This window comes from Aquarana catesbeiana, linkage group LG06 (genome assembly GCF_042186555.1).
Source record: "Aquarana catesbeiana isolate 2022-GZ linkage group LG06, ASM4218655v1, whole genome shotgun sequence".
In the NCBI taxonomy this organism is placed as follows: Eukaryota; Metazoa; Chordata; class Amphibia; order Anura; family Ranidae; genus Aquarana; species Aquarana catesbeiana.
In genome coordinates, this window is record NC_133329.1 from 96,110,923 (window position 1) to 96,138,503 (window position 27,581).

At 42.4% G+C, this 27,581-nt stretch overlaps 1 protein-coding gene across 1 annotated transcript in view; it reads left to right on the plus strand.

The window, feature by feature from the left end:
* NHERF2 (NHERF family PDZ scaffold protein 2) overlaps positions 1-27,581 on the plus strand; it is a 200,292-nt gene that overhangs the window by 130,820 nt on the left and 41,891 nt on the right. The window contains exon 3 of the mRNA XM_073636467.1: positions 23,934-24,113. Within this exon, the coding sequence (XP_073492568.1) occupies positions 23,934-24,113 (180 nt within the window). The remainder of the gene's footprint in view (positions 1-23,933; positions 24,114-27,581) is intronic.

A 27,581-nucleotide genomic window follows, 5' to 3' on the forward strand; every position in this document is an offset into this window, starting at 1 on the left:
TGTCAGATGAGCATTTTTTTTTTTTTTTGCGATGATGCACCCACTGAACACTCCGATTTCTTGCTAGAAAATTCATAATGATTTTCTATGATAGAAAATATACCACTATCGAAGTGATCGTATGATATTCTGATCGTTAGTACATAGCTTTTGAGAGACGATCACAACAGTTCATTCGAAAATTTTTTCGTACGATACCAGATCGTACGATATTCGTTGAATCAGAACAGTGTTCATCCAAAAAAAAAACGGAAGAGAAAGATCACGCATGCTCGGAAACGTAAGAATACATTACAATACAACACATTACATCACTTCCGAAGATATATTCTGTTGTACGAGAATTTTAAGTTTAGCAACCTCTTCATTTTCTATATGATACTGGCATGCAAAAAAAAATCGTATTTGAGGCTTTACTCTTACATTTTTAAAGCGATTTGTCACTCAGTGATTGCGATTCAGCAGCATTTCGGGTTGGCAGCAAAACCACTTGTGTTGATCGCATGCATGTTGCTCAGATCACTGAATGGAGTGATGTGTAGCAGGGCACAAGCCAATGCTGTAGCACAATGGGCATCAATTCTAGTGATTAAATCACTAGCTGCAAATTGCTGGCATTACTGAATATTGTAGCAGCAATTTGCCTATTTGACAGTAGCCCAAGGACATAACACTTGATTTATAGAATTACAAGAAAATGTGTGTATTCTTCATGTATGTCTTAAATTTTGGCAAGATACATTAGGACATGAAAGCTTACTATTAAAAAAAAGGAAGCATTGACATTTCATAGTTATCATTTTTCTTGGTGCAAGTGTGGAAATTGTTTGCGATAGACCTCTGGTTCTCAACCTTATTGAGATCTGTGCCTGGTAAATTCTTCTAAAACCTTCCATGCCCCAATAGTAAAAAAAAAAATGCTAATGCGACAAAATATATATTAAAATGTTGGAAGGCTCTGAGTGGGGCTGGGTGTCACTGTTGTAGGATGGGGGTTCTGGAGGGAGTTAAGGGGTTCCCCCATCCTCATAATTAATGTGGGAAATTGAATCTTTTTTTTGTTCAACCCAGTTGTTGAACGGAAAAAAAAAAGAATCATGTATGGCTGGCTTTAGGGGACTCTGCAGCAGACTTGGTGGCCCTGTAGGAGATGAGGGAGCTAGGGGCAGCTGTGGGGGATGTGGTCTATCCAAGAGACTAGAGGCTTTGCAGAGGTACTATGGGGCCCTGTGGGAACTGGAGAGAGGACACTGTTGAAAGTTGGGGTTTCTACAGCAAGCTAGGGGACGCTGGGTGGCACTGTGGTCGCTGGGGGAACTATGAGAGCTTGATGGCCACTGTGGGAGGTTGGGGGCACTATGGGAGCTGGGAGGCACTGTGGGAGGTTGGGGACACTAAGGAAGCTAGGAAGCACTGTGGGAGGTTGTGGGCACTACGGGAGCTGGGAGGCACTGTGGGAGGTTGGGGGCACTATGGGAGCTGGGAGGCACTGTGGGAGGTTGGGGGCACTATGGGAGCTGGGAGGCACTATGGGAGCTGGTAGGCACTGTGAGAGGTTGGGGGCACTATGGGAGCTGGGAGGCACTATGGGAGCTGGGAGGCACTGTGGGAGGTTGGGGGCACTATGGAAGCTGGGAGGCACTATGGGAGCTGGGATGCACTGTGGGAGCTGGGATGCACTGTGGGAGCTGGGATGCACTGTGGGAGGTTGGGGGCACTATGGGAGCTGGGAGGCACTATGGGAGTTGGGAGGCACTGTGGAAGCTGGGAGGCACTATGGGAGCTGGGAGCCACTGTGGGAGGTTGGGGCACTATGGGAGCTAGGAGGCACTGTGGGAGGTTGGGGGCACTATGGGAGCTGGGAGGCACTGTGGGAGGTTGGGGGCACTATGGGAGCTGGGAGGCACTGTGGGAGGTTGGGGGCACTATGGAAGCAGGGAGGCACTGTGGAAGCTAGGAGGCACTGTGGGAGGTTGGGGGCACCATGGGAGCTGGGAGGCACTGTGGGAGGTTGGGGGCACTATGGGAGCTGGGAGGCACTGTGAGAGGTTGGGGGCACTATGGGAGCAGGGAGGCACTGTGGAAGCTAGGAGGCACTGTGGGAGGTTGGGGGCACTATGGTAGCTGGGAGGCAATGTGGGAGATTGAGGGATCTGCAGCTGGCTATAGGCCCAGAAGGAGGGAGGCTGATGACCACTGCTGTAGATCGCTCTTTTCTATGTACGTTTTCATAAATAGTCTGCTTATGTCACTAGTTTGCAATACTTTCCCAGTGCCTCTGATTACATCGGCACGCCACAGACAATAGCTACTAATTACAGGGAAGTGTTCCCTGCTTGTGACAATTAATTACACGGCGCTGCTGAAAGGCAAATTAAGGAATCTCTCTTCCTTGAAACCTCCTTCAAGAGCTGAAAAAACATGTTTTCGTACAACCCTTCCCATCTCAGGCTGCCACCGGTCAGTGCTCAGGAAAGAGAAAGTGACTCTTTTTGGGTGAATTCTGGTAGGGTAATGTGTTCACTGTTTTCTTACATCTGATGGAAAGACTCTCTAGGCCTGCAAAGCCATAGCATGGCATGGAATCTCAGCACCCACGCTGATACAAAAATGATAAGGCTGGCCCTATATCACGAATCATGTTGTATGTGCATTGAGTTGCGTTGCTGTTCTTTATAGATGGTGCCCCATATGTGGTAAAACCAAAACATGGGGTTGATTTACTAAAGTAAAATAGACTGTGCACTTTGCAAAGTGCAGTTGCAACTCTGCACCAGTGCTTAGTAAATGAGGGGAAGCTCTGCTTACTTCCATCCTCCAATCATGTGCAAGCAAACATGCAGGTTTTTGTTATTTTCTTTGCAGGTAATTGGGTATTCTTTTCAAAGTGAAGCCTTCCTCATTTACTAAGTCCTTGTCCTTGAGCAAATACACTTGCGGAGTGCATTGGCACTTTGCAAAGTGCACAGTCTATTTGCTTTTAGTAAATCAACCCCAAAATGTCCAATGTGCTCTGTGCATTATGGTTCGCTGCATCACTAAAAATAGTTAAAAATAGGCTAGGGAATGGAGATGCAGCACTGTTGTGATGTGAACAGGGCATATAGAAAACAGTTTTTTTCTATGTGCCCTTGCGGTAGCTAGTGTTGACCAGGTGCAATCACTACACATAGAGGTTGTTGTACTAAAGGCAAATAGACTGTGCACTATGCAAGTGCAGTTGCTCCAGAGCTTAGTAAATGGGGGAAGCTCTGCTGATTTCCATAATCCAATCATGTGCAAGAAAAAATGCCGTTTTATTTATTTTCCCTGCATGTAATTGGGTATTCTTTGCAAAGTGAAGCTTCAACTTATTTACTTAGCTCTGGAGCAATTGCACTTCCAAAGTGAACAGTCTACTTGCCTTTAGTAAATCAACTCCAAGTGCGAACAGGCCTTCAGTCTTTGATCATCCACTAAACAAAATGAGCTTTCTATTCTGTATAAGCTTGGGGGAGATACAATTTCATTGATCAAAGCATATGTAAAGGCAAAACTTTTTTTTAGTTTTGAATAGAGTACAAATAACCCAAGCTTATGCTTACTAAAAATACATTACACTTGTCATTGTTAGAGGTCCCCTTTAAGAGGCCCTGTCACTTTAGCAGCTCTTCGGATTCCTTTTTCTAGCCCATCTACATCTGGCAAGATGACAATTCTAACCCGTAATGTCAATATTGAAAGGCTCCAGTTTCCATATTGTGTCTGGCAACTATTAATTCTGCTTTCCCTCTGAGGAACAGCTAATTCGTTTGTTTAAGGGCTTTAAATCTCAGTCTCTATCTGAATTGCGCACTTAGATGTTCCGCAATCTCTGAGGGCTCAATTTATAAGAATTTCCTTGCACACTCAAGACTCTCTCAGAATAATGTATAATGTATTATAAAGTACTGCACAGATCTATGAACCACTTTTATTTAAAAATGAAAATGACTTACATAACATGAAAGTCATGTTACCATTTCACCACGTCACAGTGGTTGATCCTGAGGGACAGTGACACCGATTAATCAAGCAGCTGGAGCACCTAAAGCAGATTTAACACCCGACAATTTTTTTTTCTAATTGGGGTCCAGGAGCTTTCAACCATAATGGGTTAGTATGCAGAGCATATTAGTACAATATGGCAGACGCAATCCCCTTTCGCACTTCTCCTGGTCTTTCTTCCAGATTCCATCTCTATGGCCACTTGGTTAGCCAGGCCACAATGATATCACTCTCGCGCATGCACGCAGGAGTTATGTCATCACGCCACAGAGAGGTGATATAACTGTACACTGAGCTGCACTTGCGTGGCTCAGTGTATAAAAATGCTGACCATCAGGGAGAAGGATTTATGGCAGAAGAGACCATTAGAGTCTTAGCCCTCTCCTCTTCCGGAAGTGTCTACCTGCACTCTTTGTTGACCCAGCTCCTCCACACCTTTCCTCACCTCCCTGCATAAGGTAGTTACCAGGGGAGGAGTGAAGGGGAATACTATAGAATATCATTTGAGTGCCAGTTCTGAGACTACTGGATCATCTGACATCATCTCCAAAATGGCGGTGCCCAGGAGAAGTCTCAGGGCCTTTGGATGTCTACACAATGACCTCTGTTGCACTTTTTGTGAACAAAGGCTCCTAGTATTGATTACGGATCCATGTTGTGTTGGTGACATATTTTCTCATTCTAGTTAACCCGCTGGCAGCTACTAAAGCCCCCTCCTACTACAGGCCCAGTCCAGGAACAGTGATGGGCTTGGAAATGTTCAGACTAGGAACTAAATCCACATGTGCATGTCTGTTGGAAAGCTGTCACCTGCACAGGCCAATCATCTGCTGCGGGGGCATACCCCACTCGTGGCTACACGTATTCATCAGATAATTGGCCCGGCCCCTGCAGGTGACAACTTCCTGGCAGGCTTACCCATGTGGGGTTCGGTCTTATTCTGAACAAATCTGAGCGTATCACTATCTAGGAACATACGACTTTGCTGCGGGGATTCACTCTTTTTAGGGGACCCTTGTGAGGGATCTCTCGAGCCTTGAGGATTTATTCTTCCTTTTTGGGTAACCTCCTCCTCAACCTGGATACGTGTCTCCAGCACCATCTTTAACAAGCTTCTTTTAACATTCTATTCTATGAATGTAGTATTGGTATGTGCAGATTTTATAGCCATGATGTTTTCCATGTTTGACATTGTCTTTGCCCTTTTGTCTTTCTGTAAGTCTAGACTTTATCTGCCTTTTTGTTTCAGAGCATCTCCAATTATTGTCTCCTTCATTCCCCTGAGTAAGGGATTTATCCTGAATCTCCCGAAACGCGTCGGACTATAGGAGAAGTGCTTTTTGCTTATATATTATACATGGACATTATGTATCATTTTGTGCATGACTGTTATCTTTGATCATCACAATGTTTTTATCTAATACCTTTTTCTATCTTTTTGAATAACATTTGCGTCTTCTAAAAGTTTGCCCTTAAAGTCCCTTTGTACCGGGGGGTACTTGCCTTTATATACATATAATATTTGGGACAGTGGCAGCAAAAAATTGAGTTTTTTCTCCATAATGGTTCCTCTTAGAGAATATCCAGGAACATAGGATTCGTAGTGTGTTTCAAGAGAACCGCCACGTTAACCTGCATGGGCAAAGTAGCAAATTCACTTTAAATTCCGCAATACCTCCCTTCAACGGTCTGATGCCCCTTGTCAGTGCCATCATCTTCTACCTGGCTTCTTCCAGGACTGGGCATGGGGATGGGACGCATGGGCAGAAGTGCAGTCATTCTGGCACACAGAATGCAAGCAGGCAGATAGGTTTCTTTTATAGCAGAAGAGACATTGTATGTGCCTTTTGCAATAAAGAGCCTGTCTGTTCATAGTATCTGAAAGTCGGACTTTATTTCCACAACATTAAAGTTACAAAAGCATTCATAGGAGACCATGACAGCCTTTGTCTGCATTGAGTGGATGAGAATATATTCCGCTGACCTTCAAGAGCCTCTCCAAGGCTGCGCAGGCCTCCTGCATAGAGCTTGTTCTGTTTTCACAGCTGATCGTGACCTCTTAGCGAATGATTACCGAGAAACATAAGCTCTCCTGTGTATTTTGGCAGCATTACAGCCCCATCAGTCACACACAGGTATAGATCTCCTCTGCGAAAGGCACTTTAGCAGATACACCTGTTACAATTCCCCATAAGAGCCCTTCTAGGTTGTATAATAAAGCGGGAGGGCTGTGCTTTATCTCCATTGCACTAGATTATCAGTATGACTCTTCCAATATGTTGTATCCGTAATAAGAAACATCTGTAGAGCAGTAGGAACACATTGATGATTTAAATAAAAAGCAAAGGGCTGCTAGAATATCTGAATACAACCTATTAAATACCAGAATGCAGTATACATTTTATTTTTTATTATTATTATTATTATTATTATTATACAGGATTTATATAGCGCTGACAGTTTGCACAGCGCTTTACAACAGTAGGGCAGACAGTACAATTACAATACAATTCGATACAGAAGGAATCAGAGGGCCCTGCTCGTTAGAGCTTATAGGGTCAAGTGATACGAAAGGGTAATAACTGTGGGGGATGAGCTGATGAAGAAAATAAAAGAACAGTTTGGTGGAGGCAGGGTAGGCTTCTCCAAAAGGAGAAAAGTTTTCAGGGATCGCCTAAAAGTAGATTTGGAGATAGTATGACAGATTGTGGTAGGGTATTCCAGAGGATGGGAGAGAATGGGAGAGGCTCGGGAGAAGTCCTGAAGGCGAATATGGGAGGAAGTGATGAGGGAGCTAGAGAGCAGGAGGTCTTGGGAGGTATGAAGAGGACGATTAGGTTGGTATTTCGAGACTAGACTAGCTGGGGACAGAGTTGTAGATGGCTTTGTAACTTATTGTTAGTATTTTGGATTTAATTAGTTGGGTGAGTGGCAACCAATGAAGGGATTGGCAGAGAGGGGTAGCAGACGCTGAGCGGTTTGTAAGGTGGATGAGCCTGGCCGCAGCATTCGTGATGGACTGAAGAGGGGATAGCCTATGTAAAGGTAAGCCAATGAGGAGGGAGTTGCAGTAGTCGAGGGAAGAGATGACCAGGGAGTGAATCAGGAGCTTTGTGGTTTCATTGGTTAGAAAGGGACGTAGTTTGGAGATGTTGCGGAGGTTGAAGCGGCAAGCTTTGGAAAGGGATTGGATTTGGGGATGAAAGGAGAGTTCAGAGTCCAGGATAACACCTAGCACCCGGGCATGTGGGGATGGGTGGATGGTTGTGCCATTGCTCTTGACAGAGAAGTATGTGTACTGTATGTTTACTGTATTACCTGCCAAAGCATACTAATTCTGTACAAGTCATGGTGTGATTTAGGCTACGCGTACATAATGTAGTGCATGCGCACAGACATAAAGCACCCAACAAACCTAGTGTGCCTTTGGAGCATTATGTCTGTGCTTGAGTGATACTTAACGCAAACAGCGGTGCATGGCTGCTTATGGTCACTTTCATCTGTTCAAGTCTATGGGCAGCTGTATGCAGCTCAAGCACTTCCCGAGCACTAAAAAAATAAAAAAAAAGAAATACGCAGTGTCTTTACGCTGCATGGGCAAGTACACCCATGTGCATAAAGACTTACATGCATAACACACATAATTCCCAACTAAGCAATTGGTCTTCCTGGTCCAACAATTTGACAGTTAAGGTTCCAGGAGGCCACAGGGTACTCTACATCATAAGCACCATGTCATCGGGAGGATATTTATTCATGTTTTTTTCAGCCACCCCCTGATGATGTGGTGCATGTGCATCATCATGGGACTGCTGCAGATCCTTGAAGCGGCAGCTGTTACCCCCTGGTGACATCAGGAGAAGATGGCGGCACAGGACTGGCTGTGCTACAGTGGATCCCTAGACAACACCACTGGATCGCCAAGCTTCTGAGTATCTTTGTTTTTTTTTGTTTTTTTTTTTGCATAACCTGGCTATACAGGTATAAGGGGTGGGGGAAGAAATAGGGATGGGGCAGCTAAGCTCCTCTTTAAGTTGTTGAGGACACTTGCTTGGGTGACACCTAAGAGGGAATTTCATTCATTTTGGAGAGATTTACTCTCACTTCCTGTTTTGTCTGCAGGACAGGAAATTAAGAGCTTTCTCTCCAGTGGAACACAAAAAAAACTGGCAAAAATGTTTTCCATCTTTAAATTGGTAAAAAATGGGTTTATATATACTTTAATACAATACAATTGGTCCCGGGAATTCTTCTTTAACTTAATTTTAAACTTTTATCTCTCTGGAGTAGCGGACAAAAAATAGAGCACAGTGTTAAATAAATCTGCAGATAATATATTTCTCCTTTACATTTCCTCAGTGTTGTGCTGTAGTGTATTATGTCACTGACACAGCACCATGTCACGTGTGGGGTTAATTAGAAGCGGAGATTATTGGACTCTTCACTAAGGATGACAAGGGACAATTGTATATGTTAGGGGCAGGGGGGCTACCCTGGATCAGCTGGGGTTCTTCCATAAATTACGCTATTGTAATCTCTGCAATATTACATAATGATTAACCCTGAAAGTGCTGGGAATGCCACGGGAGTGATAACCAACCGTGCAAGATGGATCAGTTTTAAAGCGTTGTCATTTGGTGCTTTGGGAAAATGGACAGTGGCTTCAGGTGAGCTCTGGGCCAGCAAAAAAGCATCATGCACTGTAGGCAGCATGCAGTGTGTACAGGGCACATATAAAACAATTGTGTTCTATGTGCACCTGCGGTAACTTGCGTTGACTTGCTTTGATTGAAGGGTAAAGGAAAAGGGTGGAGGTAGGGAAGGCTGGAGCGCACCGTGTATGGCCTGCCTGAGATATTTTTCATGGGTGTCCATAGAGAGGGCTGCCAATTTTCCATTTATCATTCGGAAATGGTTGTGAGTACTTTATATTCAGATTCTTACTCCGGGTGCTATTGGGGGAAATGTAATCACTGTATAAAAATTGTCATCAGTACAGCCAGTTTAACAGGCACGGGATTGCAATAAGCAACCAATAAAGCTCCCCTCCCTTGTTTTGTTTTTTTTTTTTTTGGAAATCAGCCTGCTGATCAGGTTATCTTTTGCGCCTCCTGTCTCTCTTGGGACGGCTGAGATAACAGAGAGACTTGTTGACTGCATTGCATCGTCCTTTGCATGCGTTCTCACACCCCCAGAGCACAACCATGTGAGAAGCTGCAGGATGTACAGCCTGGGCAATGTGTGTCATGCCTCTGTTTAGATATTCTGTGGGAGTTCAGAGCTGGGAATGGTTTCCTGATGGCTGTTGCATTCCAGAACTCATCCTTTAAAGGACCACTCCAACCGAAACCAACATCACATCTTTTGGTAGATTCCAGAGAGGTAAAATAGATATAAACCTTTACTGGATAACATTTAGTTTGGTAAAGCACTGTGTATCGTTAACAACCACTTTTTTTTTCTCTAAAATTACTTTTGCATACTTTTGCATCTCAGTGCTGCTGATCTTCTGCAGCCTCTTTCAGCCAATTTCTGTCTTGCTCTCAAGCATCAGCTACACATTGCTCTAGACCAGCTTCTTAATGGTGACAACATTGATTCATTCCTGTGCAATGTGTGTCAGCAAGGCCTCGTGTAGTCACCTCCAGGGGTGCTTGTGATGGGGGTGACAACACAGCAGCACAAATGTCAGGCAATTGATACACCTTGTCTGAACAAGGACCTTCAAGGTAGGAACACCAGGTATTTTCATAAAAGATGCAAATTTAAAAAAAAAAATCATTTAAATTCCATTAATACTTTGCAGCTTGTATAAGATTTTAGTGATTGCATTAAAGGATTCCAGGAAAACCCACTGCATTAGTTACCTGCTCGTTTATGTCTAGGGGATTGGATAATTCACTGATCCTCCGAGTGCATGACCAGTCCCAGCCACTCCTGCCAAACCCCCCCCCCCGCAGTCTAACAGTCTTGTGTGGTGGACTGTTCCTGACGGCATCACGTCCATAGACCGGCTCTGGACACGAGGATGGCAGGAACAGTCGACTGCTGGATGAGGGGGAGCACTGTTTTCTGGAGGATCGAAGAATAAGGTGAGTATAGCCTTTCTGTGCACCCCTGAACAAAACGAGCAGTTAAAGTGGTTGTATACCCCTTTAGCACATTTTTACCTGCAGGTAAGCCTATAATAGGGCTTACCTGTAGGCAAAATGAAAATGTCCTAAACCTGTATGGTTTAGGACATATTCACCTTGCATGCAGCCGCTGAGGTCAGCGGCACATGCACTCTACAGGTTAGAGATTTTTTTGCCAGAAATTAGACTCCCACTCGCATGCACGGGAGTGACGTCAACGCGGATCATCGCCACTCACAGCGCCAGAGCCGTTATCCCGGAGGAAATGCAGAGGGGGAAATGTCAGCTCCCTCAGTGGTGACCAGGATGCGATGCCGACGCTTCGTTCTAAGGTAAGTATTTCATAATCAGCTAGTATGTGTTGCCATACTAGCTCATTATGCTTTTGCCTTACAGTTTTTTTTGTTTTTTTTGTATTTGGTACAGCCCCACTGGATGGGAAAAAAAATCCCCAGAGTTCTACATCAAGATCTAATTTAGACCACCTAACGGCTTCTTATGTATCCCAATGAGTTATCTGTGCGTTAGGTTCCCTGGCCTGGTGCTATTTTCTGCTTATTTTGTATTACCCAGAATCCACCAGTAAAAGAGTGAACACCCTGGAACATTTCTTTTGGAGCAGGAGTGAGACTTTTGGGTGACTCAGCTCAATAAAAGTCAATTTGAAAAATGACTGAGATAGGTGGAAAATGACTCGCCATATACTGTGCCACGGGTGCCACAGCTGTCAGAATACAATAGCTACTTGGGCGGCACAGTGGTGTAGTGGGTAGCACTCTCACCTAGCAGTAAGAAGGGTCGCTGGTTCGAATCCCGACCATGACACTACCCGCCTGGCGTTTGCATGTTCTCCCTGTGTCTTCGTGGGTTTCCTCCGGGTACTCCGGTTTCCTCCCACACTCCAAAGACATGCTGGTAGGTTAATTGGATCCTGTCTAAATTGGCCCTAATATGTATAAATGTGAGTTAGGGACCTTAGATTGTAAGCTCCTTGAGGGTGTAGGGACTGATGTGAATGTATAATATATATGTAAAGCGCTGCGTAAATTGACAGCGCTATATAAGTACCTGAAATAAATAAAATAAAAATAAATAAAATCAAGCCATGTACCTAGTATAAAGGAGAATCTAGAGCAGGGATGTGTAGGTAGCTCTGTTTATCTCATCAACAGAGTTTGGCCCTATGCACACTAGGTGTCTAGACGGGATACATGAGGCTCGCCAGGCCTTGTCATGTGGCCCTCTCACCCAGTTTTGCAGTCATATTATGGCAGAACTCTATTTTGCCACCTCGGCTCTCGTCCTCTGCCCCCACTCACTGCTGTCAGTTGTAAACACAGAGGCCTTCTGTGTTTACAAGGGACAGCTTTGTTTTCAGTGGCTTTTGCAGATTCCTCACGGCAGGGCATGGTGGGGACAGCTCTTCTGAATGTGAGAGCGAGAACAACCTCCCCGAAAGGCAGTGCCGCCTACACAGGGAGATATAACAGAGCCAAATACACAGGTAGTAGAGAGCCACCTACACAGGGAGAGGTAGGAGTGACTAGAGATGCACGAAAACAGTTGGAGAGGGGGGTGATGTTGTACACTGTGCATAGCGCACCCCTAAACCCTGCATCCTACACTCTGTGCATGGCACACCCCTAAACTCTGCACTCTGTGCATAGCAGACCCATAACCCTACATTCTGTACAAAGCACACCCCTGAACTCTGCAGTCTGTGCATAGCACACCCATAACCCTACATTCTGTACAAAGCACACCCCTGAACTCTGCACTCTGTACGTAGCAGACCCCTATACCCTGCACCCTGTAGTGCACCCCTGAACTCTATATGTAGCATACACTTAAATATCCGCTTGCCATTATTTTTCCTAGGCTTCTATTTTCAGAGCTAGTTATTACTAAATATATTTAATATTATTTAATAAAAGAGTACGTACATACATAGTCTTACAGATACAACTGGCCCGTTTCCATACAACTACAGTGCCCATGCGGCCCACGATGAAATTGAGTTTGATACCCCTGCACTAAAAGAAATGGTTGGTCAGAGACTATGGACAGGCTGCAGGTTTGTTTTGGGGGCTGGAGACATGCTGCAGAAGACAGTAATAGAATGGAGACCTGTTCGGTGAGATCACTGCTATTACCCTTTTATAAATCAATGTTCCCGTTACTGACTGCTGGGCCATACAACAAGTACCAAAGGGCAGCATGTGGCCCTTGGGCAGCAGGTTGGGCTCCGGGGGCCTTTACGCTCCAACAATTGGAGATCGCTCTCCACCATTACATAGAGGACCCTTATCAGAAACCATCACAGAACACTCTTTGATCCTGCGATAAACTCTGTCTGGCTTCATGTCAGAGGCGAGATATTGTATTATAATTATATTTAGCACTTTTCACAGTAGCAGCCTCCCTTTTATTGTACATGCAATAAAACTATTAGCAATTAACTGAACTCCTCCCGGTTTATGGAGTCATTCATTCCTCCAGCTCCAATCCTATCCAGGTCATCTATGGATTTACTTCCTTATCAGTGTAAACAGAAGATACAGCCCTGCTTGTAACCCTATCAGCTGGCTGCAACATAATGGAGCCCAACTCTTTGTTTCCATATGAAACAATGTTTTCCCTTGTACTTTGTACATTCCTGTGCCTATCAGCTTTTCCTCCAGTTTCCTCCTGAAAATCTGTTTAACACTTTATTTCTGTCCGCCTCCCTCACTGATTTTGCTGAAGGAGTTGGAGTTTCGAGCACTGCCAAGCAGCGTCAAGCTGAGAACAGACAAGGTCAGCAAGTTCCCCAGAGGTGCGTCTGTTTGATTGCATGCCGCCCTTTATGTGGTTGAAGGGGGGGGTGGTTTAATTTTGACGATTCTGCTTTCATCAATGCTGACGTTAAAAGATAACCCATGTTGCTAAATTGTCCAAAGCGTGTTTTCATTCTGACAGGTGGGGTGGCGGTACCAGGCCCCAAGCCTGTGGGTATGCCTGGCACAAGGCCAGTCACATGTCACACAGCTCTGATAGATGAGTGGAATGGGTTAACCATGAGAAGCCAGACTGACGTCAAAGACCCTAAACATTTGATTTATTTCATATGAGCAAACAGGACGTGAAATTCACAAGCGTGTGAAAGTGTAGGTCAGCGTGTGCGTGTGCATATGTTTAAAGCTGAACTCCAGGCAAATATAAAAGACACATACACTATTACCAAAAGTATTGGGACGCCTGCCTTTACACGCACATGAACTTGAAATGGCATCAGAGTCTTAGTCTGTAGGGTCTATTTGTGAGGTCAGGCACTGATGTGGACGAGAAGGCCTGGCTCGCAGTCTCAGCTCTAATTCATCCCCAAGGCATTTTATCCGGTTGAGGTCAGGACTCTGTGCAGGCCAGCCATGTTCCTCCACCCCAAACTCGCTTATCCATGTCTTTATGGACCTTCCTTTGTGCAATGGTTCGCAGTCATGTTGGAACAGGAAGGGGCCATCCCCAAACTGTTCCCACAAAGTTGGGAGCATGAAATTGTCCAAAATATCTTGGTATGCTGACGCCTTAAGAGTTGCTTCACTGGAACTAAGGGGCCAAGCCCAACCCCTGAGAAACAACCCAACAGTAAAATCCTCCCTCCACCAAATGATTAGGACCAGTGCACAAAGCAAGGTCCATAAAGACATGGATGAGCGAGTTTGGGGTGGAGGAGCTTGACTGGCTTTCACAGGGTCCTGACCTCAACCCAATAGAACACCTTTGGGATCAATTAGAGCGGAAACTGCGAGCCAGGCCTTCTCGTCCACATCAGTGCCTGACCTCACAAATGCGCTTCTAGAATGAAAGGTCAAACATTTCCCATAGACACACTCCTAAACCTTGTGGACAGCCTTCCCAGAAGAGTTGAAGCTGTTATAGCTGCAAAAGGTGGGCCAACTCAATATTGAACCCAATGGACCAAGACTGGGATGGCATTAAAGATCATGTGTGTGTAAAGGCAGGCGCCCCAATGCTTTTGGTAATATAGTGTATTAATGCCCTCTGTAATCATCGATCCCTTCCCATCGAGCCTTAGCGTCCCTTTAACTGGCTAACTTGCTATTACGCCCAGTGGGTGGCCTTTCCAGATCTGCCTGATCATGTGAAACTGTCACAGAGGTCACATTATCAGGAGCTGGACCCACCGGCTTACTAGAGACTGGGAGCTGTAAGTGTAGTAAGCACACTCAGCACAAAAAACCTCTGCCGTCCAAAGGACGCATATATGCAGCATGTGGGGTTTAAAGATTATTCTCTAAAGACCATGCACATATGCATTATATAGGCGGAAAGAGTCAATACATTATTAATTTTTTTATTTTTTTAAATACAAACAGCATGAGTACCTGAATTTATCCCAGTATTAGCCTCTTGTAGGCCCTGTACAGCACAGCTAGAGTATGAGAGGAAGAAGAAGCAGCAGCAAAAGGAACTAATTGCTTCATGTGCTGATAGGAGGAAAGAGCAGAGTGACCATAGAGATGAGCTCATGACTGTGCTGCTACTCCTTTCACTGTCCAATCACAGGCTGGGGCAGGTTCAGGATAACCTGGTTTGCTGGAAGAGGGTTGAATGATGCTGTCCATCAGACTAGGGACACCTAGTGGCAGAACCAAAGTATTGCAGGGGAAATGGACTGAAGATGAATATTGCAGCAAAGACTGTTTTTTCTTTGATCTTTTAATGAGGTATTCAATTTTAGCTTGGTATTTTGGCTGACATTCTACTATGCTTGCCATTACCCAGGCTGCATATGTTTGCAAGCACAATTCAGGTTGGATGAGAGGAAGAATGGATTGGCCTTGATTTGCTATGACAGTGATGGCGAACCTTGGCAACCCCGATGTTTTGCAACTACGTTTCCCATGATGCTCCACCACACTGCAGAATAGGAGATTTTTCCTCTTATTGGGACTTTGAAGGGCAGGAGTCTCAGGACAATGCCTCAAAAGTATTATAAACAATAATTTTTATTTATCAAAAAGTTTTAAAAGACATATCAAATAGTCAATGTCACTATTGTACATTCATTACACTGCAGAGTGCATGAGCATCATGGGAATTGTAGTCACAAAACATCTGGAGTGCCAAGGTTCACCATCACTGTGCTATGAGATCATTAAAACATGCAAACCAGGCGTATGGTTTGCTCCAGTTATAAAAGGGCTCCATCTCTATTTAAAGAGTACCTGTCATTAAAATTCACAGTTCACATGAATCAACTGGGCGTAAGGAAGTGTAGTTACATTAGAGCTGCACAATTCTGGATAAAATGAGAATCACAATTTTTTTTGCTTGGAATAAAGATCATGATTCTCTCACAATTTTCATCTTTTACATTATACAAAAAAATGGGCTAACTTTATGGTTTAGTTTTTTTTTAATTCATTGAAGTGTATTTTTTCCCCAAAAACTGCTTTTGAAAGACCGCTGTGCAAATACAGTGTGACATAAAATATTGCAATGACCGCTATTTTATTCTCTAGGGTATCTGCTAAATATATATATATAATGTTTTGGGGATCTAAGTAATTTTCTAGCAAAAAATAATGATTTTAACTTGTAAACTTGTCAGAAAAAGGTTTAGATCTTTAATTGGTTAAACTGATCTCATTTGCAGACCGAAGTTCATCCCTTTGATCTAAAACAACCAAATGGTACAATTTTTCTTTTTATCTCAGCGCTGAGCAATGTTGTTGATAAACTTTGCCAGTATTCTATTGAATAATAATATGTTAATAATAATGCCTCAGACGATCTGCGCATGTGCAGTACGTAACGTCACTCCAGCTGATCTCCCAATCAGCTGGTGTGATGTCAACAGTGTGCATGCTCACATCGTCGGAGGCATTATCCAACAATCAGCAAAGCGTGGAGGGAGAATGTAATCGTCACTTTCTGCCTCGCTCTCTCTGCGCATGCACGAGGAAGACGATCTGCACTATTTGTCAGAACACTGCGCTTTGCTGATCGTCAGATAATGCCTCCGACGATCTGCGTATGCGCAGTGTTGACGTCACGCCAGCTCATCACGAGATCAGCTGACGTGACGTTACGTCCTGCACATACACAGATCGTCAGAGGCATTATCTAAAGAGATGCACTATTCGCAGAACAACGACTGCTTTTTTTTTTTTTTTTTTGACAGCTGTGAGCAGAGAACGTCTCTGCACTTGTCACATGAATCGTGGAAATGACGGATTAAGATCGTGAGGGGGGTTGAATCGAGATTTTTTTTTAACAATTAATTGTGCAGCTCTAAGTTACATCAGCTATTTATTTAATTTGAATAAAAGGACCACTCCCTTCCCCTTCCTTCGTTCTTCCCTTTCCTCCCCTCCCTTCCTCCCTCCCTCCTTTTATTTCTTCCACTTTCCCTTTTTCTTCATCTTTTGAAGCATTTTTATCTGTTTGTGTGGGGCCCCATTGAGGAGATTTCCCCAGCCTTCCTGTCCCTGTAATGTAACAAAAATAGTTGGTACAATTGTCACCAATACAGGAAGGCACAGACAGCAATAAAAACACTGCTGGCAAGTAGATATAAACCTTAATGGGTGAAATATAGTTTTCTGATACAATGTACTCTGGAGCACAGTTGGCAGACAGGGGCAGAATGTTGTCACCCTATAATGGGAAGTGCCTTATGAAGGATCTTAATGGCAGGATCACCAAGTATTATTATTTTCTTTCTGCTGGGGCTGTGCAACTGCGCACGCTTTAACACTGGGAGAATGCTCAGTTGCACACCCCCATTCTATTACAGTTGGGTGCTGGTGGGACGGGTTTCTGATCACATGACCACTATGACAACTAATCCCTATGACCACATGATCGGGAAGTCAGGGAAGTGCCTGGCATTGAGATTTCATTAAAGGGCTGGCAGAAGGAAGTTAATGAAAGCTGTATATTTTTGTAACCACAGGTACATGAAAATGTGAACATAAATTAGATTTTAGTAATTACTTTAATGATTTATTTTAAATAAAGACATAAGTGCTGGTGTTTTATAAATACCTGCCCGGAATTTGGCTTTCAGTTACCCTTTGAGTATAGTTCTGCTTTAAGCAAAAAGTGAAGCAGGTAATGGTCCGTAGGATGGGGAAACGGTTAAAGCAATGTGAAAGTTTCAGGGGAGAGGGTCATTCACAGCTCACAGTCCTATATTGCAGTTGCTTGGGTTGTGTTGACCATGCAAAGGTGACTATTTGAAATGCAAATCAGCGTTTGATTGGCACACACGGCCCTGGACAGGCCGCCGGTGTGAAGCAGTGTGCTGCAATGACGACTATCCACATCCCATACACAAGGCTGGGCTTAGAGGTGGAATAATACAGTATGAATAATAAAACTGTTATGGGGATCTGCTAGTCAAAGTGGTTTGGCATTTGCATTTCTATTGTGCATGTTCCCCTCTGTACAAATACCGGATCAGAAGAATAATGATACACAATGGGTTACAAGACTCTTTCAACTTTTTTATTTTTTTTTAACCACAAAGGTCAATTACTTCAAGAATTCCAATTAATCCTAAACTTTAGATAGTCATACACTAATTTAATTTATTGCTCATTCACATCAGCGTGAGCTGAATTGGCACATTTTCTGCAACTCATTTTATTCTGTGCTGTGGCATGCCGTGTTTCCACAGACCATTAAAATTTAATGAGAGCCAATGCAGGATACATGGAACTGCTCTATTTGTATGATATATATATATATATATATATATGTATATACAGTCAGGTCCATAAATATTGGGACATCAACACAATTCTAATCTTTTTGGCTCTATACACCACCACAATGGATTTGAAATGAAACGAACAAGATGTGCTTTAACTGCAGACTTTCAGCTTTAATTTGAGGGTATTTACATCCAAATCAGGTGAACGGTGTAGGAATTACAACAGTTTGTATATGTGCCTCCCACTTTTTAAGGGACCAAAAGTAATGGGACAGATTAACAATCATCCATCAAACTTTCACTTTTTAATACTTGGTTGCAAATCCTTTGCAGTCAATTACAGCCTGAAGTTTGGAATGCATAGACATCACCAGACATTGGGTTTCATCCCTGGTGATGCTCTGCCAGGCCTCTACTGCAACTGTCTTCAGTTCCTGCTTGTTCTTGGGGCATTTTCCCTTCAGTTTTGTCTTCAGCAAGTGAAATGCATGCTCAATCGGATTCAGGTCAGGTGATTGACTTGGCCATTGCATAACATTCCACTTCTTTCCCTTAAAAAAACTCTTTGGTTGCTTTCGCAGTATGCTTCGGGTCATTGTCCATCTGCACGGTGAAGCGCCGTCCAATGAGTTCTGAAGCATTTTGCTGAGCAGATAATATTGCCGGAAACACTTCAGATTTCATCCTGCTGCTTTTATCAGCAGTCACATCATCAATAAATACAAGAGAACCAGTTCCATTGGCAGCCATACATGCCCACGCCATGACACTACCACCACCATGCTTCACTGATGAGGTGGTATGCTTTGGATCATGAGCAGTTCATTTCCTTCTCCATACTCTTCTCCTCCCATCACTCTGGTACAAGTTGATCTTGGTCTCATCTGTCCATAGGATGTTGTTCCAGAACTGTGAAGGCTTTTTTAGATGTTGTTTGGCAAACTCTAATCTGGCCTTCCTGTTTTTGAGGCTCACCAATGGTTTACATCTTGTGGTGAACCCTCTGTATTCACTCTGGTGAAGTCTTCTCTTGATTGTTGACTTTGACACACATACACCTACCTCCTGGAGAGTGTTCTTGATCTGGCCAACTGTTGTGAAGGGTGTTTTCTTCACCAGGGAAAGAATTCTTTGGTCATCCACCACAGTTGTTTTCCGTGGTCTTCCGCATCTTTTGGTGTTGCTGAGCTCACCGGTGCGTTCTTTCTTTTTAAGGATGTTCCAAACATTTGATTTGGCCACACCTAATGTTTTTGCTATCTCTCTGATGGGTTTGTTTTGTTTTTTCAGCCTAATGATGGCTTGCTTCACTGATAGTGACAGCTCTTTGGATCTCATATTGAGAGTTGACAGCAACAGATTCCAAATGCAAATAGCACACTTGAAAGGAACTCTGGACCTTTTATCTGCTCCTTGTAAATGGGATAATGAGGGAATAACACACACCTGGCCATGGAACAGCTGAGCAGCCAATTGTCCCATTACTTTTGGTCCCTTAAAAAATGGGAGGCACATATACAAACTGTTGTAATTACTACACTGTTCACCTGTTTTGGATGTAAATACCCTCAAATTAAAGCTGAAAGTCTGCAGTTAAAGCACATCTTGTTTGTTTCATTTCAAATCCATTGTGGTGGTGTATAGAGCCAAAAAGATTAGACTTGTGTTGATGTCCCAATATTTATGGACCTGACTGTATATATATATATATATATATTTTTTTTTTATATATATATTTATATATATATATATATATATATATATATATTTATTTATTTATTTATATATATATATATATATATATATATATATATATATATATATATATATATATATATATATATATATATATATATATATATATATATATATATATATATATATATATATATATATTTATTTATTTATTTTATTTTTATTTTTTTACTATTGTGGTATGCGGTGTACTCTGTAGGTGTGTTGGGGGTGTTAATGGCATTCCAATGCATTGCACTGTGCAGTTTTGTAAATAAGCCCTTCACCTCTTTAAAGCAGAACTTTAGTGTATTTGAGTACCACAAGCTGAAAATGCTGTTTAATTCACTTTTAATATTCAGATTAAACTCACCCATCCATCCATGTCTCCATGCTTTATTTTGGTGAGAAATCACTTTGAAAAACACCCCCCTAGAATTTGTATCTGCAGCCATCTTGAGTAAGGGCAAATGAGTCGCATAGCATTTCCTTCCTGGAATCCATCTGTCATTAACTCAGGCATGCAGGCAGGAGGGTGTGCTTAGCTGAAAAAGCCCCTCTTCCCATGAAGACTCCTGGGATGTAAGACATCATTTTGGCCTTGGCCTAGGCCTAGAAATCAGGAAGCAACTGAAGAAATGTAAAAAAAAAGTTTAAAAAAGTAAATATGATATAACGTTCTATCTATTTACTAATACTAGCAGCAAAAGGAAAATAATATGCTAAATGTTAGAGAGTCCTCTTTAAAAGAAGAAATTAAAGGCTAACTCCAATTCCCAATTCCATGAAAAAAAATAGCAAATAAAAAAACAATATTGCATATAGCAACTAGAAATATACACACACACACCCTTGGTGTACAGAACCTGCCTTGAAATGTCATTTGCTGCTTCTGTGATTACCTCACTGATTTTCCCAAAAAGTCAGCACCAAGATACAAGCCAGATTTTTGGCATTCTCTGTAATTGGAATTTCAGTTTTGGTGAAATACTCAAGGGTTAAATACTTCTAAAGGGTTGCAGACCCTCATTAGAACACTGAGAGTGCATCGGGTGATTATAATGAACCAGGCCCTCCCATTCTGAATTAGTATCCAAAGGACATGGTAAAACAGCTATTTCTCCAGAGCAACAAAAGGTGGGAATCTGCTACAAAGTTTGTTAAAAATCCCTGCAATATACATAGATCACCCAGAGGGGTTTGCTTTTTTTTTTCTGAACAAAAGTGGAGTTACTCTTTAAATACCTCTTCAGCAGATGAGTTGAGCCTTTGCTTTCTTGGGGAGCTTCTATACAACACTTGTGGGTGTGTCAGATAGCGTGTCCCCGCTAGGCACTTTGGTTCCTTCTCCTGTCCCCTTAGGACACAGTAGTGACATGTTCATAGGCTGATCAAAACCACAAAGTGAGGGGAAATCATTCTGATGGGACACTAACAGAAGTTCTATCACTATGTCCCTTTAAATTGTTGGTTATTAGATACAATTGAACCCCTCAGTGATCCAGCTCATTAGCTATGAGGCAGACCCCCCTCTGTGTCCTTACATCAACACAGCATTCATGTTCTGCGGGTTAATGACGTTTTACCACCATGAATGGTTCTTAGTCAGAAGTTAATGTATAAAATTGAAAAGAAATTGGGGTAATTGTAAGTGATTGCCATGTAATTATAAATGGCAGTGCCAGCGCTCGGCTGGAAGGAATCCTTGTGAGACAAAACAAAAATATACAAGGCAGTGAAGGCCAAGATAGAAGGAGATCCGCTTCAACTTGTTTCATGATTTCCGTAAGATGATCCAATTATTGTGTATTCTGCAAAGGAGAAGAGCGTTGTACAATAATAGTGGAAGGAAAGAGAAAAGTCAGCAGATCTCATTTATTGTCTCATTGAATTTATTTTGGGGGTCGGCCTTTGTGATACTTTCTCCTCTATGGAGACAAAAAGACTACAGCTAGCCATTGACATGAGATCGATCACCAGACTTGGGAATAAGCTTTATCCAACGATTGTTCTGTAAACGGCAACGATTTTCTCAGCTGTAAAGATCCTATATCTGAAAAGTACCCACACTACTACACTCTACTACACTCTACTACACACTACTATACACTACTATACACTACTACACACTACTACACACTACTACACACTACTATACACTACTACACACTACTACACACTACTATACACTACTACACACTACTATACACTACTATACACTACTACACACTACTACACACTACTATACACTACTACACACTACTATACACTACTACACACTACTACACACTCCTATACACTACTACACACTACTACACACTACTATACACTACTACACACCACTATACACCACTACACACTACTATACACTACTACACACCACTATACACCACTACACACTACTATACACTACTACACACTACTACACAATACTATACACTACTACACACTACTATACACTACTACACACTCCTATACACTACTACACACTACTATACACTACTACACACTACTATACACTACTACACACTACTATACACTACTACACACTACTACACACTACTACACACGACCACACTCCTACACACTACTACACACTACTATACACTACTACACACTACTATACACACTACTACACACTACTATACACTATACACTACTACACACTACTACACACCACTATACACTACTACACACTACTATACACTACTACACACTACTACACACTACTATACACTACTACACACTACTATACACTACTATACACTACTACACACTACTACACACTACTACACACTACTACACACTACTATACACTACTACACACTACACACTACTATACACTACTACACAACTACACACTACTACACACTACTACACTCCTACACACTACTACACACTACTATACACTACTACACACTACTATACACACTACTACACACTACTATACACTACTACACACTACTATACACTACTACACACTACTATACACTACTACACACCACCACACTACTATACACTACTACACACTACTATACACTACTATACACTACTACACACTACTATACACTACTACACACTACTATACACTACTACACTACTACACACCACCACACTCCTACACACTACTACACACTACTATACACTACTACACACCACCACACTACTACACACTACTATACACTACTACACACTACTATACACTACTACACACTACTATACACTACTATACACCACCACACTACTATACACTACTACACACTACTATACATTACCACGCTACTATACACCACCACACTACTAACCACTACTATACACTACTACACACTACTATACACCACCACAGTACTATACACTACTACACACTACTATACACTACTACTTTTTTTTCTATTACAAGGGATGTTTACATTCCTTGTAATAGGAATAAAAGTGACACATTTTTTTTTTTAAAGAACAGTGTAAAAATAAAAAATAAAAGGTAAAATAAATAAGATTTTTTTTTTTTTTTTTAAACGCGCCCCGTCAAGCTCACGTGAGTAGCACTCGCAAATGAAAACGGTATTCAAACCACACATGTGAGGTATTGCCACGATCGTTAGAGCGAGAGCAATAATTTTAGCCCTAGACCTCCTCTGTAACTCAAAACATGCAACCTGTAGAATTTTTTAAACGTCACCTATTGAGATTTTTAAGGGTAAAATTTTGTCGCCATTCCACGAGCGGGTGCAATTTTGAAGTGTGACATGTTGGGTATCAATTTACTCTGCGTAACATTATTTTTCACAATATAAAAAAAAATTGGGCTTAACTTTACTGTTTTCATTCAAAAAAGTGTATTTTTTCCCAAAAAAGTGCGCTTGTAAGACCGTTGCGCAAATACGGTGTGACAGAAAGTATTGCAATGACTGCCATTTTATTCTCTAGGGTGTTAGAAAAAAAAATGTATAATGTTTGGGGGTTCTGAGTAATTTTCTAGCAAAAAAAAACTGTTTTAACTTGTAAACAAACAATTTTAAAAAAGAGGCTCGGTTAATCCAGACAGGCGGCTAGATGCCTATTCAGGATTTGGTATTTTGCATACAAAAGTGCTCTTCGGAAGACTAAAAATGGCTCCACAAAACAGAAAGAATGGATCCTGAATGAATTATCTTTAGATTTGTCACACAGATGAAATCACGTGTTTGTCAATGTTGGTGTCATATTTACATAATGGAATTTGTAAGCTACTTTCCATTCAGTTTGTGTTAGTGCCGGCTTATGGAGAAATGTCAGAAAACCACAAAATAAACATGCGTTGCTTTGTCTCTTTACAGGACATAAATGGCCAGGTGAAGGAGAGGTGTCCCCGTCTGTGTACTTTAAAGAAAGGGCCCAACGGCTACGGATTCAACCTGCACAGTGAAAAATCCCGGCCAGGCCAGTTTATCCGTTCTGTGGACCCCGGATCCCCAGCAGCCAAAGCTGGCCTGAGACCGCAGGACCGTCTGGTGGAGGTATGGGTTCTGATATGACTTTTACCATTTGATCTGCTTCCTATTTCTTCTTAACCGCTTCAGCCCCGGAAGATTTTACCCCCTTCCTGACCAAAGAACTTTTTGCGATTGGGCACTGCGTCGCTTTAACTGACAATTGCGCGGTCGTGCACCCAAACAAAATTGACGTCCTTTTTTCCCCACAAATAGAGCTTTCTTTTGGTGGTAGTTGATTGCGGTTTTTATTTTTTGCGCTATAAACAAAAAAGAGAGACAATTTTGAATAAAACGCATTATTTTTTACTTTTAACTACTTTTACTATAATAAATATCTCCCAAAAATCTATAAAAAAATGTTTTTCCTCAGTTTAGCCCAATGTGTATTCTTCTACATATTTTTGGTTAAATAAATCGCAATAAGCGTATATTAATCTGTTATAAAAGTTATAGCGTCTACAAAATAAGGGATAGTTTTATGGCATTTTTGTTTTAATTTTTTTTTTTTATTAGTAATGACGGCGATCTGAGATTTTTATCGGGACTGCGACATTATGGCGGACACATCGGACACCTTGGACACTATTTTGGGACCATTGTCATTTATACAGCGATCAGTGCTATAAAAATGCACTGATTACTGTGTAAATGACACTGGCAGGGAAGGGGTTAACCTCTAGGGGGAGATGAATGGGTTAAGTGTGTCCTAGGGAGTGATTCTAACTGCGGGGGGGGGGGGGGATGGGCTTAAAGTCACATGACAGCGATCACCACTCCTGATGACAGGGAGCAGTGATCTCTGTCATGACACAAGCCAGTACGGGGAAATGCCTTGTTTACATAGGCACTTCCCTGTTCTGAGGCTCCGTAAGACGATCGCTGGGAGACCGGCGGACATTGAGTCCACCGGTCCCGCGGGCACGTTCACTTTGAACGCGGCGCGTGCGCGCGCCTGCTATCCCTGGCCCTTAAAGGGGACATATAGGTACGCCCATTTGTCCACCGCTGCCATTGTGCCGACGTATATCGGCGTACGACGGTCGGCAAGTGGTTAAACATTAACAAATATCTAAAGCTTATATTTTTTTAGTTTTGGATGGAGTAGGGAATGGTTTAAACGTGTCAGTTTTTTTTTATTCTTGCTAGTCGTGTCTCATTGTTGAGATTTCTTTTTACTTCCTGTCCCGTAGACACAGCAGGAAGTGAGAAATATTCCCCATTAGACAGTTGTTACTGGAATACGTGTACTTGTCTTCCCTCTCCTTGTGTTCTGGTGATAACTCAAAATTTTGCATTGGGAAATCCCTCCAGTGGGGACTCAGATGGCAAGAAAACAATCGTCAGAGGATAGAACTTCTATTGGGTAGTTTTAAGGATCTGTGTCTTCCAGTTGTCACAAGGAAAAGGAAATTAGGTGAAATCACAAGAAGATTTTCTCTTTCCAATTGTATAAAAACTTTTGTCGAAAACTTTTAGCTGAAGTCAATTAATTGACTTATTAAAGTGGTTGTAAAGACCAAATCTTGATCCATCTTGAACCCAATCTTGATCCAGCCAGCCTCGGCTCTCCTGGGTCCCTCCCTCCTCATTGGCAGCAGCGGTAGCCATTGGCTCCCGTTACTGTCAATCACGGGCAGTGAGCCAATGGGGAGAGAGCAGGGGCGGTGCCGAGCCATGCTCTGTGTGTGAATGGATGCATAGAGCAGTGGCTTGGGTGCTGCCATAGCAAGAGGGGCTGGGGGAGGGGCCTGGAGTGCCCGCAGGGGACCCGAGAAGAGGAGGATCGGGCCTGCTCTTGTGTGTTATTTAAACATGTTTGTTATTTAAAAAAAAAAAACAACTTTAATGTCACTTTAAAGCTAGCCATAGATGGTGCAATTTTCTTTACTGAGACCAGGGGTTGCAGAAAGGAAAATCTCAACACAGTCAGTGTTCCCTCCCGCAGACCTATTGTGTTCTCCTGGTGGGGGGGGGGATCTCTGCCAGGAGAACACACAGTGATCATTGCTAGTGGCTATAGCCGCTACCAATAATCGCATGAAAAATACAACAGGCTGGTTAAACCCATCTGAGTACAATCATCCTGCCCATACATAGTTCGAATCTCGGCTTGTACCTGCTGAAACGGCTGAGATTCTAACTGACTGTGACCAGCTTTACTCTCACCTCCTGTCCCAGTGATGAGACAGGAATTAAGGTATATTCCCCCAATAAGTACACACACCTCAATAATACCCACAATTCAGAGCTCAATTAAAAGATATATAAACCCCCATAATTAATGTATCCTATTTGTTCCCTTTTGGTTTGTTAAATATACTATTGAAAGTGTTTTGTTAAGTGCAATAAAATACCCACATCAGAAATTGCGAGCTGTGCCGTGTCCAGTGCTCACCTCCTGTGTTATCCCGGAGAAGGTGATTGGCTCTCTCATTTCTTATTTTTAGACTACAGGATGGTCTTTACATTGTGGAGATGGAAGAGAAAACTGAACAGGGCTGACACCACTTAGCTCATAAAAATGCTGAGTGTTGTCAGAACACAACAGGGCCCAGAAGCTGAGTGCATTTCTCACAGCTCCACTGTCATTTCTCTGTACTTACAAGCTGGGAAACTAACACACACACTACAAGTGATGTCACACTGGTAATCCTGACTCTGCCAGCAAATCGGTACTGACATGATCACTCGCCCGATTCCACGCCCAACTTTCTAGCTGCCCAGATAGGTGAGCCATTGCTGGCAAGTGACATTCTGCGACTCGCTCATCTTCACAGTTGGGGAGTGTCACATGAGTGTTTACTGTGATCTGCATTGTGATCTTGTTGCTCATCAGCAACAGAATCACTACTGTGGCATGGTTCTAACACACAAAAACACACACTAAACACATATACACTAACACACAGTAAACACACACACACACACAAAAACATACATTAAACACATACACTACAACACAGTATATACAAATACTAAACACATATGCACTAATACACACTAAACCACAGTATATACAAACAGTAAACGCATATGCACTAAAACACGTATACACTAACACACAATTTACAAACACACACACACTAAACACTCACACTAAACACATATACACTAAAACACAGTACATACACACACACACACTAAAACACAGTAAACACACACACTAAACACATGCACTAAAACACAGTATACACACATGCTAAACACATATGCACGAATACACACTGTACAATCACACACTAAACACATATACACTAACACACACTATAAACACACACTAAACACATATACACTAAAACACAGTAAACACACACACAAAACACATATACACTTAAAGGGGTTGTAAAGGTAAAAAATGTTTCACCTTAATGCATTCTATGCATTAAGGTGAAAAAACTTTTGACAATACCGCCGCCCCCAGCCCCCCCGTTTTACTTACCTGACGCCTCAAATCTCCGCTGCTCGTTCTCGTCATCTCCATTGCAGCTCAGC